General features: G+C 49.6%; 1 protein-coding gene across 1 annotated transcript; it reads right to left on the bottom strand.

Moving 5' to 3' along the window:
• Positions 1-340: 340 nt before the first annotated feature.
• FOXG1 (forkhead box G1) lies at positions 341-9,738 on the bottom strand. Its single transcript, XM_043489915.1, has 2 exons — positions 9,645-9,738; positions 341-4,420 (listed from the first exon to the last, which is right to left on the bottom strand). Exon 2 carries the CDS (start codon positions 2,736-2,738, stop codon positions 1,269-1,271), a length of 1,470 nt encoding a protein of 489 aa, XP_043345850.1. The 5' UTR covers positions 2,739-4,420; positions 9,645-9,738; the 3' UTR covers positions 341-1,268.
• Between the last annotated feature and the right edge of the window lie 1,948 nt (positions 9,739-11,686).

The raw sequence follows: 11,686 nt of genomic DNA on the forward strand, positions 1-11,686 counted from the left end.
AAAAGCATTCTATCAACTGATTTGAAAATAAACACAAGGTAAATAGCTATGCACATAAAATTAAATAATCTCTTTTTTACTGTATATCTACAGAAACTTAAAGATATCAGCTGAAAAGCCTATATTTTGTTTAAAGCTAGCATTTATTAAATAGCCTGCTCCTGGTAAAATTTGAATCCACAATGGAAAAAATATCATTTTCATTTGAAAAGTCTCAGTTCAAATGAAAGGAGCAGTTTAAATTTCAGTTGGCTGAAAAAGCCTTTGAATTCCCTAGAACTTTAATGATCTTTTAAAAATTAGTTCTACTTAATAAAAGAGACAAAAGTATCAAGATATATATGAATTTAGCCTATTTTTTTATTTCTGTGTGTTCATAGTAAACATTTTTGTAAGTGACAAACACGGGCATATGACCACAGTATCACAATCAAGAAATTTTAAGACAACATTAACAATCACTCAAATTTATGCGGCATCTGCGCAACACAGGTTACATATTTGCAAGGTTTACCTATAAGTACAATAGGTATTAACATTTCACTACATTTAGAAAAAATAAAAGTGACCTGTTAGTGACCACATACATCAAAATATACACAACACAAAATGAAGGCAATCATTAATTTTGTCCCCTTCCGATTCATTTGAATGGGCAGTGCTGCCAACTGAAACAACTTTCTTTTTTTTTTTTTTTTTAAATACTTAGTATACCAAGTGCATTTTCTAAAACCCAATCTTTGGTCTAAAAGTAAACAAAATTAAAAAAAAAAAAACAGCTTTTTAAAGAAAAGGACAAAACAATAAATGGCCAAAATAATTTCTTGGGCACCTCTACTACGAATGCGTCTTAAATACAAATTACAGTTTAACATTTTAAAACTCTCCCCATAATTTAGGTTGTTCTCAAGGTCTGCGTCCACCATAAAGATCCATGATAATTTATAATACTGCACACATGGAAATCTGGCGGCTCTTAAGGATAGACTTGTCAGGTTTGAATGAAAATGGCAAAGCAGTCACTATTTAGATACACATTCTACTATAATTTTGACTTCCAAACCTTATATTCTACAATGTATTCTCCCCACATTGCACCTCGCTGACACTCCACACCTTGTTAGAATAATAAACAACCCTAAAGACTGAACAAACGTACAGAAATGGGGGGGGGGGCTTAATAAAAAATACCTGGACTTATTTTTTTAATTATCATTTACAATGCAAATGTGTGTAAAACGTTCACTTACAGTCTGGTCCCAGGGATGTTAATGTATTAAAGGGTTGGAAGAAGACCCCTGATTTTGATGTGTGAAATAATCAGACAGTCCCCCGGACAGTCCCGTGGTGAAACTTGGCAAAGAGGGTCTTAAAGACTCACAGGGCAGGGTCGAGGGGGCCTGAGGAGACGTGGACGAAGACGCGGCCCGGGCGCTCATGGACGTGCTGCTCTGCGAAGTCATTGACGGGTGCGGGACGTGGGGGAAAAAGTAACTGGTCTGGCCCGCGAGCAGGTTGACCGAACAGGGGTTGAGGGAGTAGGTCCCGGAGCAGGGCACCGAGAGGCCGCAGGGCACCGAGGCGGCGAGCGCGGCGGCCGTGAGGTGGTGCGTGGCGTAGGGGATCTCCCCGTTGACCAGCCGGTCTACGCTCAGCCCGTTGGCCGTGGAGAAGGAGTGGTTGTTGCCCAGCGAGTTCTGAGTCAACACGGAGCTGTAGGGCATGGGGTGGCTGGGGTAGGCCGACGTGGTGCCGTTGTAACTCAAAGTGCTGCTGGCGCGGGGGTGGTGCAGGGACAGGAAGGGAGACATGGGCCAGTAGAGGGAGCCGGCGCGGTCCATGAAGGTGAGGCCGGTGGAGGTGAGGCGCGCCCCGCGCTTGAAGGCCAGCTTGGCCCGCGACGTGGTGGAGCGGCGCCGCAGCTTGCCCGTGGTGCCGCCGATGAACACGTCGTCGCTCGACGGGTCCAGCATCCAGTAGTTGCCCTTGCCCGGGTCGTCGTAGTGACGCGGCACCTTCACGAAGCACTTGTTGAGGGACAGGTTGTGGCGGATGGAGTTCTGCCAGCCCTGCTTGTTCTCGCGGTAGTAGGGGAAGTTCTTCATGATGAACTCGTAGATGCCGTTGAGCGTCAGCCGCTTCTCCGGGCTCTGCCGGATGGCCATCATGATGAGCGCGTTGTAGCTGAACGGCGGCTTCTCATACTTGCCGTTCTTCTTCTCGCCCTCCTTGCCCCCCTCCCCGTCCTTGCCGCCCTCGCCCGCCCCCTTCTTCTCCTCCCCCCCGGCGCCGGCGCCCTTCTCCTTCTCGTCCGGCCCGACGGGCGCCAGCTCCCCAGGGCCGCCGCCCGGCTCGCCCTTGCCGCCCAGACCGTCCGCTTTGGCCCCGTCCAGGGCGGCGGCCGGGGGCGGCGGCGGCGGCGGCGGCGGCGGCGGGAGCAGCAGCTGCTGCGGGCCCTTGTCGTCGTCGGCGGCCGGGGCGCCCCGCGCCTGGGGCGGCTGCGGGGCCTGGGGCGGCGGAGGCGGCGGCTGCTGCTGCGGTGGCGGTTGCGGGGCGGGCGGCGGCGGGTGGTGATGGTGGTGGTGGTGGTGATGGTGATGCTGGGGGTGGTGGCTGTTGTGGTGGCCGTGGCTCGCGTGGTGGTTGTCGTTCTGGACCGCCTCCGGCACCAGGCTGTTGATGCTGAACGAGGACTTGGGGATCATTTTCACCTCTTTCCTATCTCCCATGTCCAGCATCACCCAGTCGTCGGGGGGAAACGGCGGCGGCGGCGGCGGCGGCGCGGGAGCCGGGCAGCGGCGACCGGTGGGTGCGGAGCGGGGCGCGGGCGGCGCGGGCGGCGGCGGCGGCACTGAGCGCTTCGGCAGCAGCGCAGTTGGACCGCAGGCTCCGGCGCTGGCAAGTCATGTAGCAAAAGCAGCAACCACCCCTCAGGAATTAGAAGAAAAAAAAAAAAAGAAAAGAAAAAAAGAAAGAAAGAGGGAAAAAAAAAAAAAAAAAGAAACCACCACCGCCCCGGGGGTGAAGCTCCCTCGCTCCCAACTCTGCTTCTCGGTCTCCCCCCCACCCCCCCGCTCCCCCCCCCCGCTGCTTCCTCCTCCTCCTCCTCTCGCAGCAGCAGTCACAGCAGCAGCAGCAGCAGCAGCCCAAAGGGGGGGAGAGCCGGGCGGCGGGCGGGCGCGTCCCGGAGCGGCCGCGGCGAGGCTGGGGAGACAGCGATCGCGGCGGCTATAGCCACAATTAATTTTCCGAGCTACAGGCGCACACTAGGGCTGTAAAAAAATTTTTGGTTTAACCTTTCCTACCGCTGGGCCAATCAGAGCCGGCGGCGTGCGGGAGCGTCTCTCCCGCCGTCGACCAATCGGCGGGCCCGGGCCCACCCACCCCCGCCCCGCCCGTCCGCCCGTCCGCCCGCCCGCCTGCCCGCCGGCTCCCGCCCCCTCGGGCGCTCGCCTCCCCCCTCTCCGCGGGCTCTGGGCCTCGCGGCCGCGCGGAGCCGCGTAGGGATACTCCGGCGGGAGCACGCTGCGCCGCGGCCCTTCTCTGCGCCCCCCCACCCCCACCCCCGACTACCTCCACTCCACCCCTGCCACCCCGCCGGTCTGCTCAACCGAAGTCTCCCTCTTAGGGTAGATCTCTCCCATTTTCGGCTTCTTTCTCACAGTATTGAGTCAGTCTCGTTTGAGCGTCAATATTTGTCCTTATTGATTAAAGTTTGTATCCAATTTTATTTTTAAAAGCGGGGGCGGTGGTGGCGGCGGCGGCGGAGAGAAGAAGTGGGTGGGAGAGGGCAGGAAATGGAGGAGGAAGAGGCGAGGCACTACTCGGCGGGGTCGGCCTTGCAGGCCCGGGTCCGGCATTTCTGAGCCCGTAGGAAAGCCGTGCGTGCCGTAGGTAAAGCTCCTACGAGGCTTCGGAAGGTCGGGGAGGAAAGGCCCACCTCGGGCGCGGAGCGGGGTGGGGGTGGGGGTGGTGTCCTAAACCTTGAGGGAGGAGGGCCCGGGAGAGGTTTGGAAACGAAGAGAAGAGGAGGAAGTGGGCTGGCGAGCGCGGGGCCAAACGGGGGTTACTTACTCGATTCCTGCGGCTCGGTCGGCGGCGAGCTCGGAGCTCGGGCGCCGCCGGGAAGCCGGGCCTGGGGCTCCAGGCGCGGCGGTGGCGGCGGGCGAGGGCGGCTCAGTGGTGGGTGCCTATGATGGCCTTCCGAAATAACGGGTGCTCAGAGAGAAAACAATACCAAACAATCTCGAAATAAACCAGGTAATACATGCTCTGTCTGTGCGTCTCTTCCTTCCCCTTCTCTCCGGCTCCAGACCTTCGCTCACGCTCTGGGCGACTCGGTGCCGTTTTTCTTCTCGCCGCTCCAGCGTCTTCTCAGCTTCTAATCCGAATTGGAAGCGAGTAGCCGCGAGCGATCACCCTGGAAATGTTTTCATTTTGCTTGTTGACATTGGAAGGGGGGGGAAAAAGGGTGGGCGTCTATTTCTTTCCGGTGGTTTTTTTTTTTTTAAGCCTTCCTATTTTCACTCCCTCTTTTCTTTTTCGTTCCGTTTCTCAAATGTTTTTAATTTGTGGGGGCCTTAATCCTGAAATAACCTCATGCTTCAGCTAGCCCTTTCCCATCCTGAATGCTGCTGGAGGCACCCAGGAGCCTTGGGAACGTGCGTCCCACAATTCCAGCTTCTTGGGCTTTAGGACTGGAAGGTTCGACTGAGGGTTGAAGTGAGTGGGGAGATTGTGATTCGAGGGCTTTAAAGGGATCCCGTGGCCAGGGGCAGGGCTAAGGCCCAGCATTTCCCAGGGATTGGAATTTGGTGCGGAGCACACTGATTCAAAGGCTGTTTCATCCCACATGGGCACGAAACATAGCACATTTTACGGAGGATGAAGCCTGAGAGAAGAGGGAGGTGGAGGAGAGGCATACATGAAAAGCACCTTTACCTCTGTAAGGTAAATAATCACAGAATGTAAACCTTTCTTCACTTTGATAAACTCTCAAATTATCTGACAGATTTGGTTATTTACGAAAACGAAGAAAAAAGCGGTGCCTATTTGTGCTGTTAAAAGTTCGGTTCTAATATTTTAAAATGCAATTGAATACTCAGGTTGACAGCTATTCTACTCTCCCCATCCCACCCCACCTTGAAATTATGAGAATAAATGCTGAAGGGAATAAGAGACAATTACAAATAACTAATGATTTTTAAATATGTATCTATGAGGAATGGCAATAAAGGAGCTTTGAACATTAAACTAACCTCAACTATCCATTCACTGTATGTATGTGTGCGTGGGTTCCCCCTATGTCTACATAATTCCTTACTTTAAAATAAACTGTATTTACATGTGGGGAAATTCAAAGGTCCTAGCGATCTCCGTTGATGGTGACAGGGCCCCATACTCTTGACTTCTAAGCTCCGAATTTCTCACAGAGCCCGGTGAGCTAATGGCTTTTGCGGGCCCGGTTGGAGAGATCTGTGGGCCTTCCTCTTTCGGCTCACTTTTCCTCCTCCCACCCTTCTCCCCGCCCCAAGCCTGTTATTCCTACTTTTCCTCAACTCGCATTCCTGCCTCCTCCCCTCTTCCCCACTCCTTCCCCCTCACTCCCCCCCCACCTCAACTCCCTCTATTCCTCTCCCTCACTCCATTCCTCCACCTACTCCTCCCCATTCCACCCCCACCCCACCCCCAAAGCCCCCCTCCTCATCACCACTTATAATGGCACACAAGGGCTCCCTCTGAGGTGGACGGCCCGGTACGTTTTCGTAGTCGGTCTAGCGTGAAATGATTCGGTGTAACCGGATTCTTGGGAAAGGACAGGTTACGTAAACATTTACTGATGTGGAGTAACTATACTATTTGTACTCTGATATGCAGGAAGGAAAGTGTTGATTAACACAGAAGGAAAAAAAAAGCGAAATTAGCTGATTGCATGCTCATAAGTGCAAGCTGTCATTGAACTGCTTTTAAAATAGACACAGCTGGGTGTTTGTGTTGAAAAATTTCTTGTGTTTTTGCTAATACTGAAATAAGCATGATTTTGTATACCAAACATTTTCAGATCATTAAAATTTGTAATCTGTGCTGGTTTTAAACACAAAGAAAAGAAACAGAATCATTTCGATGTAAAATTTGCTGATATTATATTAACTCAATCAGGTCGGTACAAATTGTGCATTGTGCCTGGTAAAATCTGTTTGATCAATTTAATACACAAAGTGCCAAACGTGGGTATTGTTTGTTAACATTGGACATTTTATTCAAATCCGAGCGCAGCAGCAAACTGGAGGAGACTTCCTTGAATACAACACTAGCACTGACTGATGAATTTTTAATGTTTTAAGGTGTTTCTTAGGTCAAAGCTGAGTGTTCATTGTTTTGTAATCCTGCATAAAATTTTAGCAGGTGAAAATAAATTTTTCTTCTGTTTACTTTCAAATAGCAAAAACTGGGGTCTGCTAATGAGAGCCGGATTAATCTGATTTTATGTGCCAGGAGCATATATTGACTGAGAAAATGTTTTGCATGCAGATTTAAAATGTGTTATATTATTTCAAGGGTTGCATGGATGCAAGTCTTAAAATATTTGTGGTAGGAATAAATAGATTAAAGTTTAATATAACCATATTAAAGATACTCTTCCTAATGACAAAGGTTATTTGCAGTGGGGGGGGGGGAGGTGAGCTTGAATTCCTTCTAATAATTTTAATTAGACTTAATGATGAGATAGAATGATATGTATATATGTACATCTATATTATATATATGGGCTTGTTCAACAAAACATGCACTGTTTACTCAGCAGCCCACATTTGTCTCAGCAATGGCTTCTTTTTAGAACTGCTACTAGATGAAATGGAGGGGGAGGGGGTTCTTGGACAGAGTATTGTTCAAGTTGAAAGTCCCTGGATAGAGCTTTGTATATCCTACCGGCCAATTTGGGTGCAAATTGGATTTGAAGGACTGCCCACATCTACCTCAGGCCTCTTGCCTCAACACATGAGACCCTAACTCTGTATTTCCACCTCATTCAGTCTCTGTGTTACCTTCAAAAGACAGAAGGCATCTGGTGGTCTCTGATCTGAAAAAAATTCTCATCACTTTAATATTGTATCATCATCAGCTTAATCTTGAGCTCTCATACACATGGATCTATAAATGTACAGTGTTAACGTCAAAGCCTAAGTTAGAGCAAATGTAATTTTCTGGCATATACAGTGGTAAACTTCTCTGTCTGCCCCCCACCCCAACCCCCTAAATGAGGACAGGCCTTGAAAAGAGTGAGCAGATCCAAGGGAAGAATTCCTTGGGAAATGAATTAGATTATTCCATCTCTAGTTTTAATTAAATAGCCAAGGTTCCACGGCCAACTTGCAGGGAGCAGCACGTTTGGTTTTTCCATTTGGTGGGGTTGAGTCTTCCTTAGGGCCTGTTTCGCGCTTTGGTCGGTGCTTTGCTTCTTTTCCCCTTGTTACCTGCTGGTTAAAGGAGGGCGAGCCATCTTTACCTAAAATCCACCCTGCTCTGGGCTCCCTGGATAGGGTGTTCTTGGAGCAGCGCCCAGCGCCAAGCTCTGGGTAAAGCTGTCTTCCTGCAGATGCAAGGGGAGCCTCTGGCCCGCTGACGTTTGGGAGTGAGCGGAACCCTTACTTAAGGAGGCATCCAGGTATTTCCAGAGATCCCGTGACTATTGAGGTCTGCTCTCGCTCAAGCCAACTCGTCTGTAATCCCTTCCTAACAGCAGGTAATGGTGCTAACATTTAGTGATTATAAGTTACTCTTTAGCGTGTTGTATTCTTGTTCTGTGGGTTTTGGTTACAGGTTATACGATTAGGTTTGCGAGAACAGTAGTGAACTAAACTTCTCAGTGAGAGGTCTTCACACCAGGGAAGTGTTACTTTTCTGCAGCAGCCCTGCCTCATCACTCATTAGGGAGCTGCAGGTTGTCAAGCGGCTGCTCTTAGAGAGCGCGCGCACCCTGAATATCCCCAGGGGCGCGCACATGTGCGCGCGCACATACGCGCGCGTGTACAACACACACACACACACACACACACACACACTCCCCTCACTAAAACTAAATTAAGAAGCCGATGATTAAGACAAGCGTCTACTAGGCCTGTCATTTCAGCATCCTTCCATCATAACATTGTGGCACCGGCAATTTTGCTTGAGAACCTTGAGAAAAAAAAAATCCATGGGAGAGCCTCGTATTTGAGCATCGAGATGCTTAACTTGTAAAAGCTAGGGAAACACTTTGGAAGCAAGAAAGTCCAAAGTTAAAAACATTAAAAAGAAGAGAAGCAAGAGGAGGTCTGGATAGAGACCCTGGGACTCCTCAGGCAGGTTTCTGTGACTCTGCCAGACAGCTTCCATGCTCTCTGAAGGCAAGCACGTACTCACCCAAAGGAATCATCTTGGGACCTGCAACAAAATCCACCCCGGAGAAGCTTCTTCCCATTGCTAACCCTGCAGACAGCCAGGTATGGAGAAATCCATAAGGAAATACCACCCTAACCTCAAAGGACCTTGAAAAAGCCTCTCTGAACAACCTTTCAGTGGAACAATCTGCACAGATCTTGTAAATGTAAAATGCCCACTAGACCTTTACTTGTTCCCTGTTATTTGCTAGCGTGCTTGGGATCTCTGATTGTGGACAATCTGCAGAGGGAGTTGAGTCCTGCTAGTGGTGAGGGCAGGCCTGTTCCATTTTTTTGACCTGATCCAATTGGGAGACTAAATCCCACACCTTTTGGGCAATCGTGCCCTGAGAGGCCAGTTTCTTTTTTTCTTCTAGTTGCCCTAGGAAGAGACACAGCCCATCCTTCAGAGGGGTCAGGCAAAGACAAAGAGTTGGAGGGGTGATGGTAAGCGGGAATGACGGAAGCTAGTGCTGGGTCCTTAGCTTTAACCCTTGAGTCTATCTGAAAAGGAAGGAAGTGAGAGTTGGCCAAAGTCAGCACACAAGACAATGCTACCTTGGCTTTTCCATCAGTGGTACACTGAAAGAGGGGGGGAAATGACTTCATAAACATATATCAGTATGAAAGAAGAACTTACAGGCCTCAAAATGCTGAGCTCCTGGAGTTCCAGCTCTTTACTGTCCCCTCACTGTTCTCTTCAATTTGTTGGGACTTCATTTTGATTTCCCATAGGAGACCAAATAATCTACTTTGGGAAATGCTAACGGCACTCTTCAGAGAATGTGGGGCATCGAGTCTCCTCTTTTCTTAAGTACCATTCCAAAAGGTCCCCCAAAATTCCAGTCGTTGAGAGAGAAGATGAAAAGGTGCGGCTAAGTGGCAGTTATTAGGACGGTCGGCTCCAAACCAGTCACTCTAAATAGTTAAAAAGTACACGAAGAGCACCGAACAATACAGAAGATTGATGAGTATGTTTTAGACAATGCTCGCACCCACTGATGGCTTGTGCAGGAATGACGAGGGAGAAAACTGCCAGCGTTGGGGTGAGCAGGCCAGGAGGCACGCGGAGACCCCTCCACCCCCGAAGTCCCCCTTCGCATTTGAAAAGTCATATGAGACAAAAAACACTATTTACTAATCAAATACATCCGCTTCCTTTCTAAAAACCCAGGTGGACAAACCCATGAGCCAGTTTTTACTTCTTGTCTTTCTCATACCCACCTGCCTTCCTCACTCTCGAACTGCAGTTCCTGTAGGTCTTCCCCTCCCCCTCCAGCTCGAAGCAGTGGAAATATGTTGGAGCAACGTTTCGCAAAAAGTCTCGATCTTCTCCCTCCCTCGCTAACCCCTGGAGGCTGTAACGGCGACGGTTCCGGCGAGGAGCAAAGCGGAATACTGGCTCCCTGGCCCTGCGCGCCGCTCCTCCCCGCCCGCACCCGCGCGCCTGCCCCGCGCTCCTTTGTCGCCCGCGTCTGCCGAGCGCAATCCTCCTAGAAGACTTGCTTTTAGGTTTCATTTCCGGATTTTCCCCTCTTAGAGTTACCTTTTCAGCCCAGATGCCTCGTGTTTGCACATCATGCCGGAAGCAGGCATACAGATCAATATTTTTGGGCTAAGAGGTCATGTGCCACAGTGAAGGCGGAAAAAAAAAATAGAGCCCAGTTAAAGGTTTTCAGCTTATTATTTGTATAAAGCACAGCTCAGAGTTAAAAGACGGGGGTGTGTGCAGGTGAAGTTAACTTGAATATTCAGTTATAGGAAGGGGTGATGGGGGAGAGCGGTTATAACCCTATTTCTCTCCGGCCCTTTCGAAGGAGCCGAAGGCAGGGAGGAGAGAAGCGGCCAGGGTAAGCGAGATGCAGGATAGCGTCAGGAACTAGTGACCGTTATCCTGTGCAAACAAAACAACTCTACTCTTCCGGTTCAGAATCTACAAAAAAGGTAGTGGTGGTGATGGGAGGGGGGTCACTTTTATTTTAAAAACAATCCTAGATAGGTTCTTGTTTAGTATCTTCCTTCTAGGCTTGTCCTAAGCACTGGGGAGAGAAAGTACCCGTTCAAGAAGAAAGCACCCGTTCAAGAAGAAAGCCGGGTCGGCAAGTTTGGCTCCCGAGTGTGTGAACTGTGAATCACCGCGGTGAAGATCTTTTCCTTTTTTTTTTTTTCCTCACCCTTTTCTTTTCTCTTGGAGCGTGAACTTGTTAGATAAGATAGATGAGGCCACAGGGAAATGGGATCGCTGAGAAAGCCCGGCTCCTTGGAGAGCAGCCTTGAGGCTGGCAGGCGGCCGCTGAGCGCTGCCTTGGACAGAGCTGAGGGGCGCAGGGCTCCCTCCGGAGCGGTCCCAACTCAAGTCCCCGCGGCCACCCGCGGGAGGCACCCGGCGCTGTGATCGTCGCCTAGGCAGCCTATCCTTTGGCCTTAGAAGAAACACCCCAGAAGGCGAAAAAACCCTAGCTGAGTTGAGTATCTGCTTTCCGGCTTGGAACACTGAACGCAGCCCGCAGGTTTTCCTAGAAATCCAGAGTCCGGACCACAAAGCAATCGGAGGGTGGGAGACACTAGATTTTAAAGAAGTGTGGAGTCACGCGTGAACACTGCTTTCCCCATTGATTAGAAGTGGCTCTCTTTTCCTATTTATATATACTCCACATGCTATTGATTACACACGGCGATTTACTTGAAGAAATGCTTAGAGTATCTTTAGCACACGCTCCTCTGTCTTTGTCCCTCTCAAAGATTTCAGCTGATAGTGTGGCTGGTTGGGATCAATTAGCACTGGATTTTGCCCCGGGATTGCTCCCCAGGGCGGACAAATGGAGCCAACTCATCTCCAGCGACTTTTTTTTTCTCCCACGTGCGTATCCACGCCAGAGCTTTAGAAGCAGTTCAAAATCCCCAGCCTAGGTTTCACTTGATTTTGTTGTTATTGTTATTGATAAATATTGGGTCATACACAGCCACTTGTCAGAGTCTTTGGCTCCGACTGGCATTTGCAGCTCCTAGAGGGGCGTTTGAGTTGTGTTCTAGGAACTGGAGAGATTTGTTGGGAAAGCATTGCACCGTCTCTGCTCTTTTAGCTGCAGACATGGCCCCTTAAAATCCTACTCTTTGCTGTCTACAGTCACGTTTATTTCTTTATTTGTTCAGATATGTGAACGCTGGGTATATGTGTCACCCTCCCCCCACCATGTATCTTCTAATTGAAATTATCTTTAAAACAAAAAGCTGTTCATCTCAGTTTTCTAAAGTATATCTGAAAC

This window comes from Cervus canadensis, chromosome 17 (assembly GCF_019320065.1).
Source record: "Cervus canadensis isolate Bull #8, Minnesota chromosome 17, ASM1932006v1, whole genome shotgun sequence".
Lineage (NCBI taxonomy): Eukaryota > Metazoa > Chordata > Mammalia > Artiodactyla > Cervidae > Cervus > Cervus canadensis.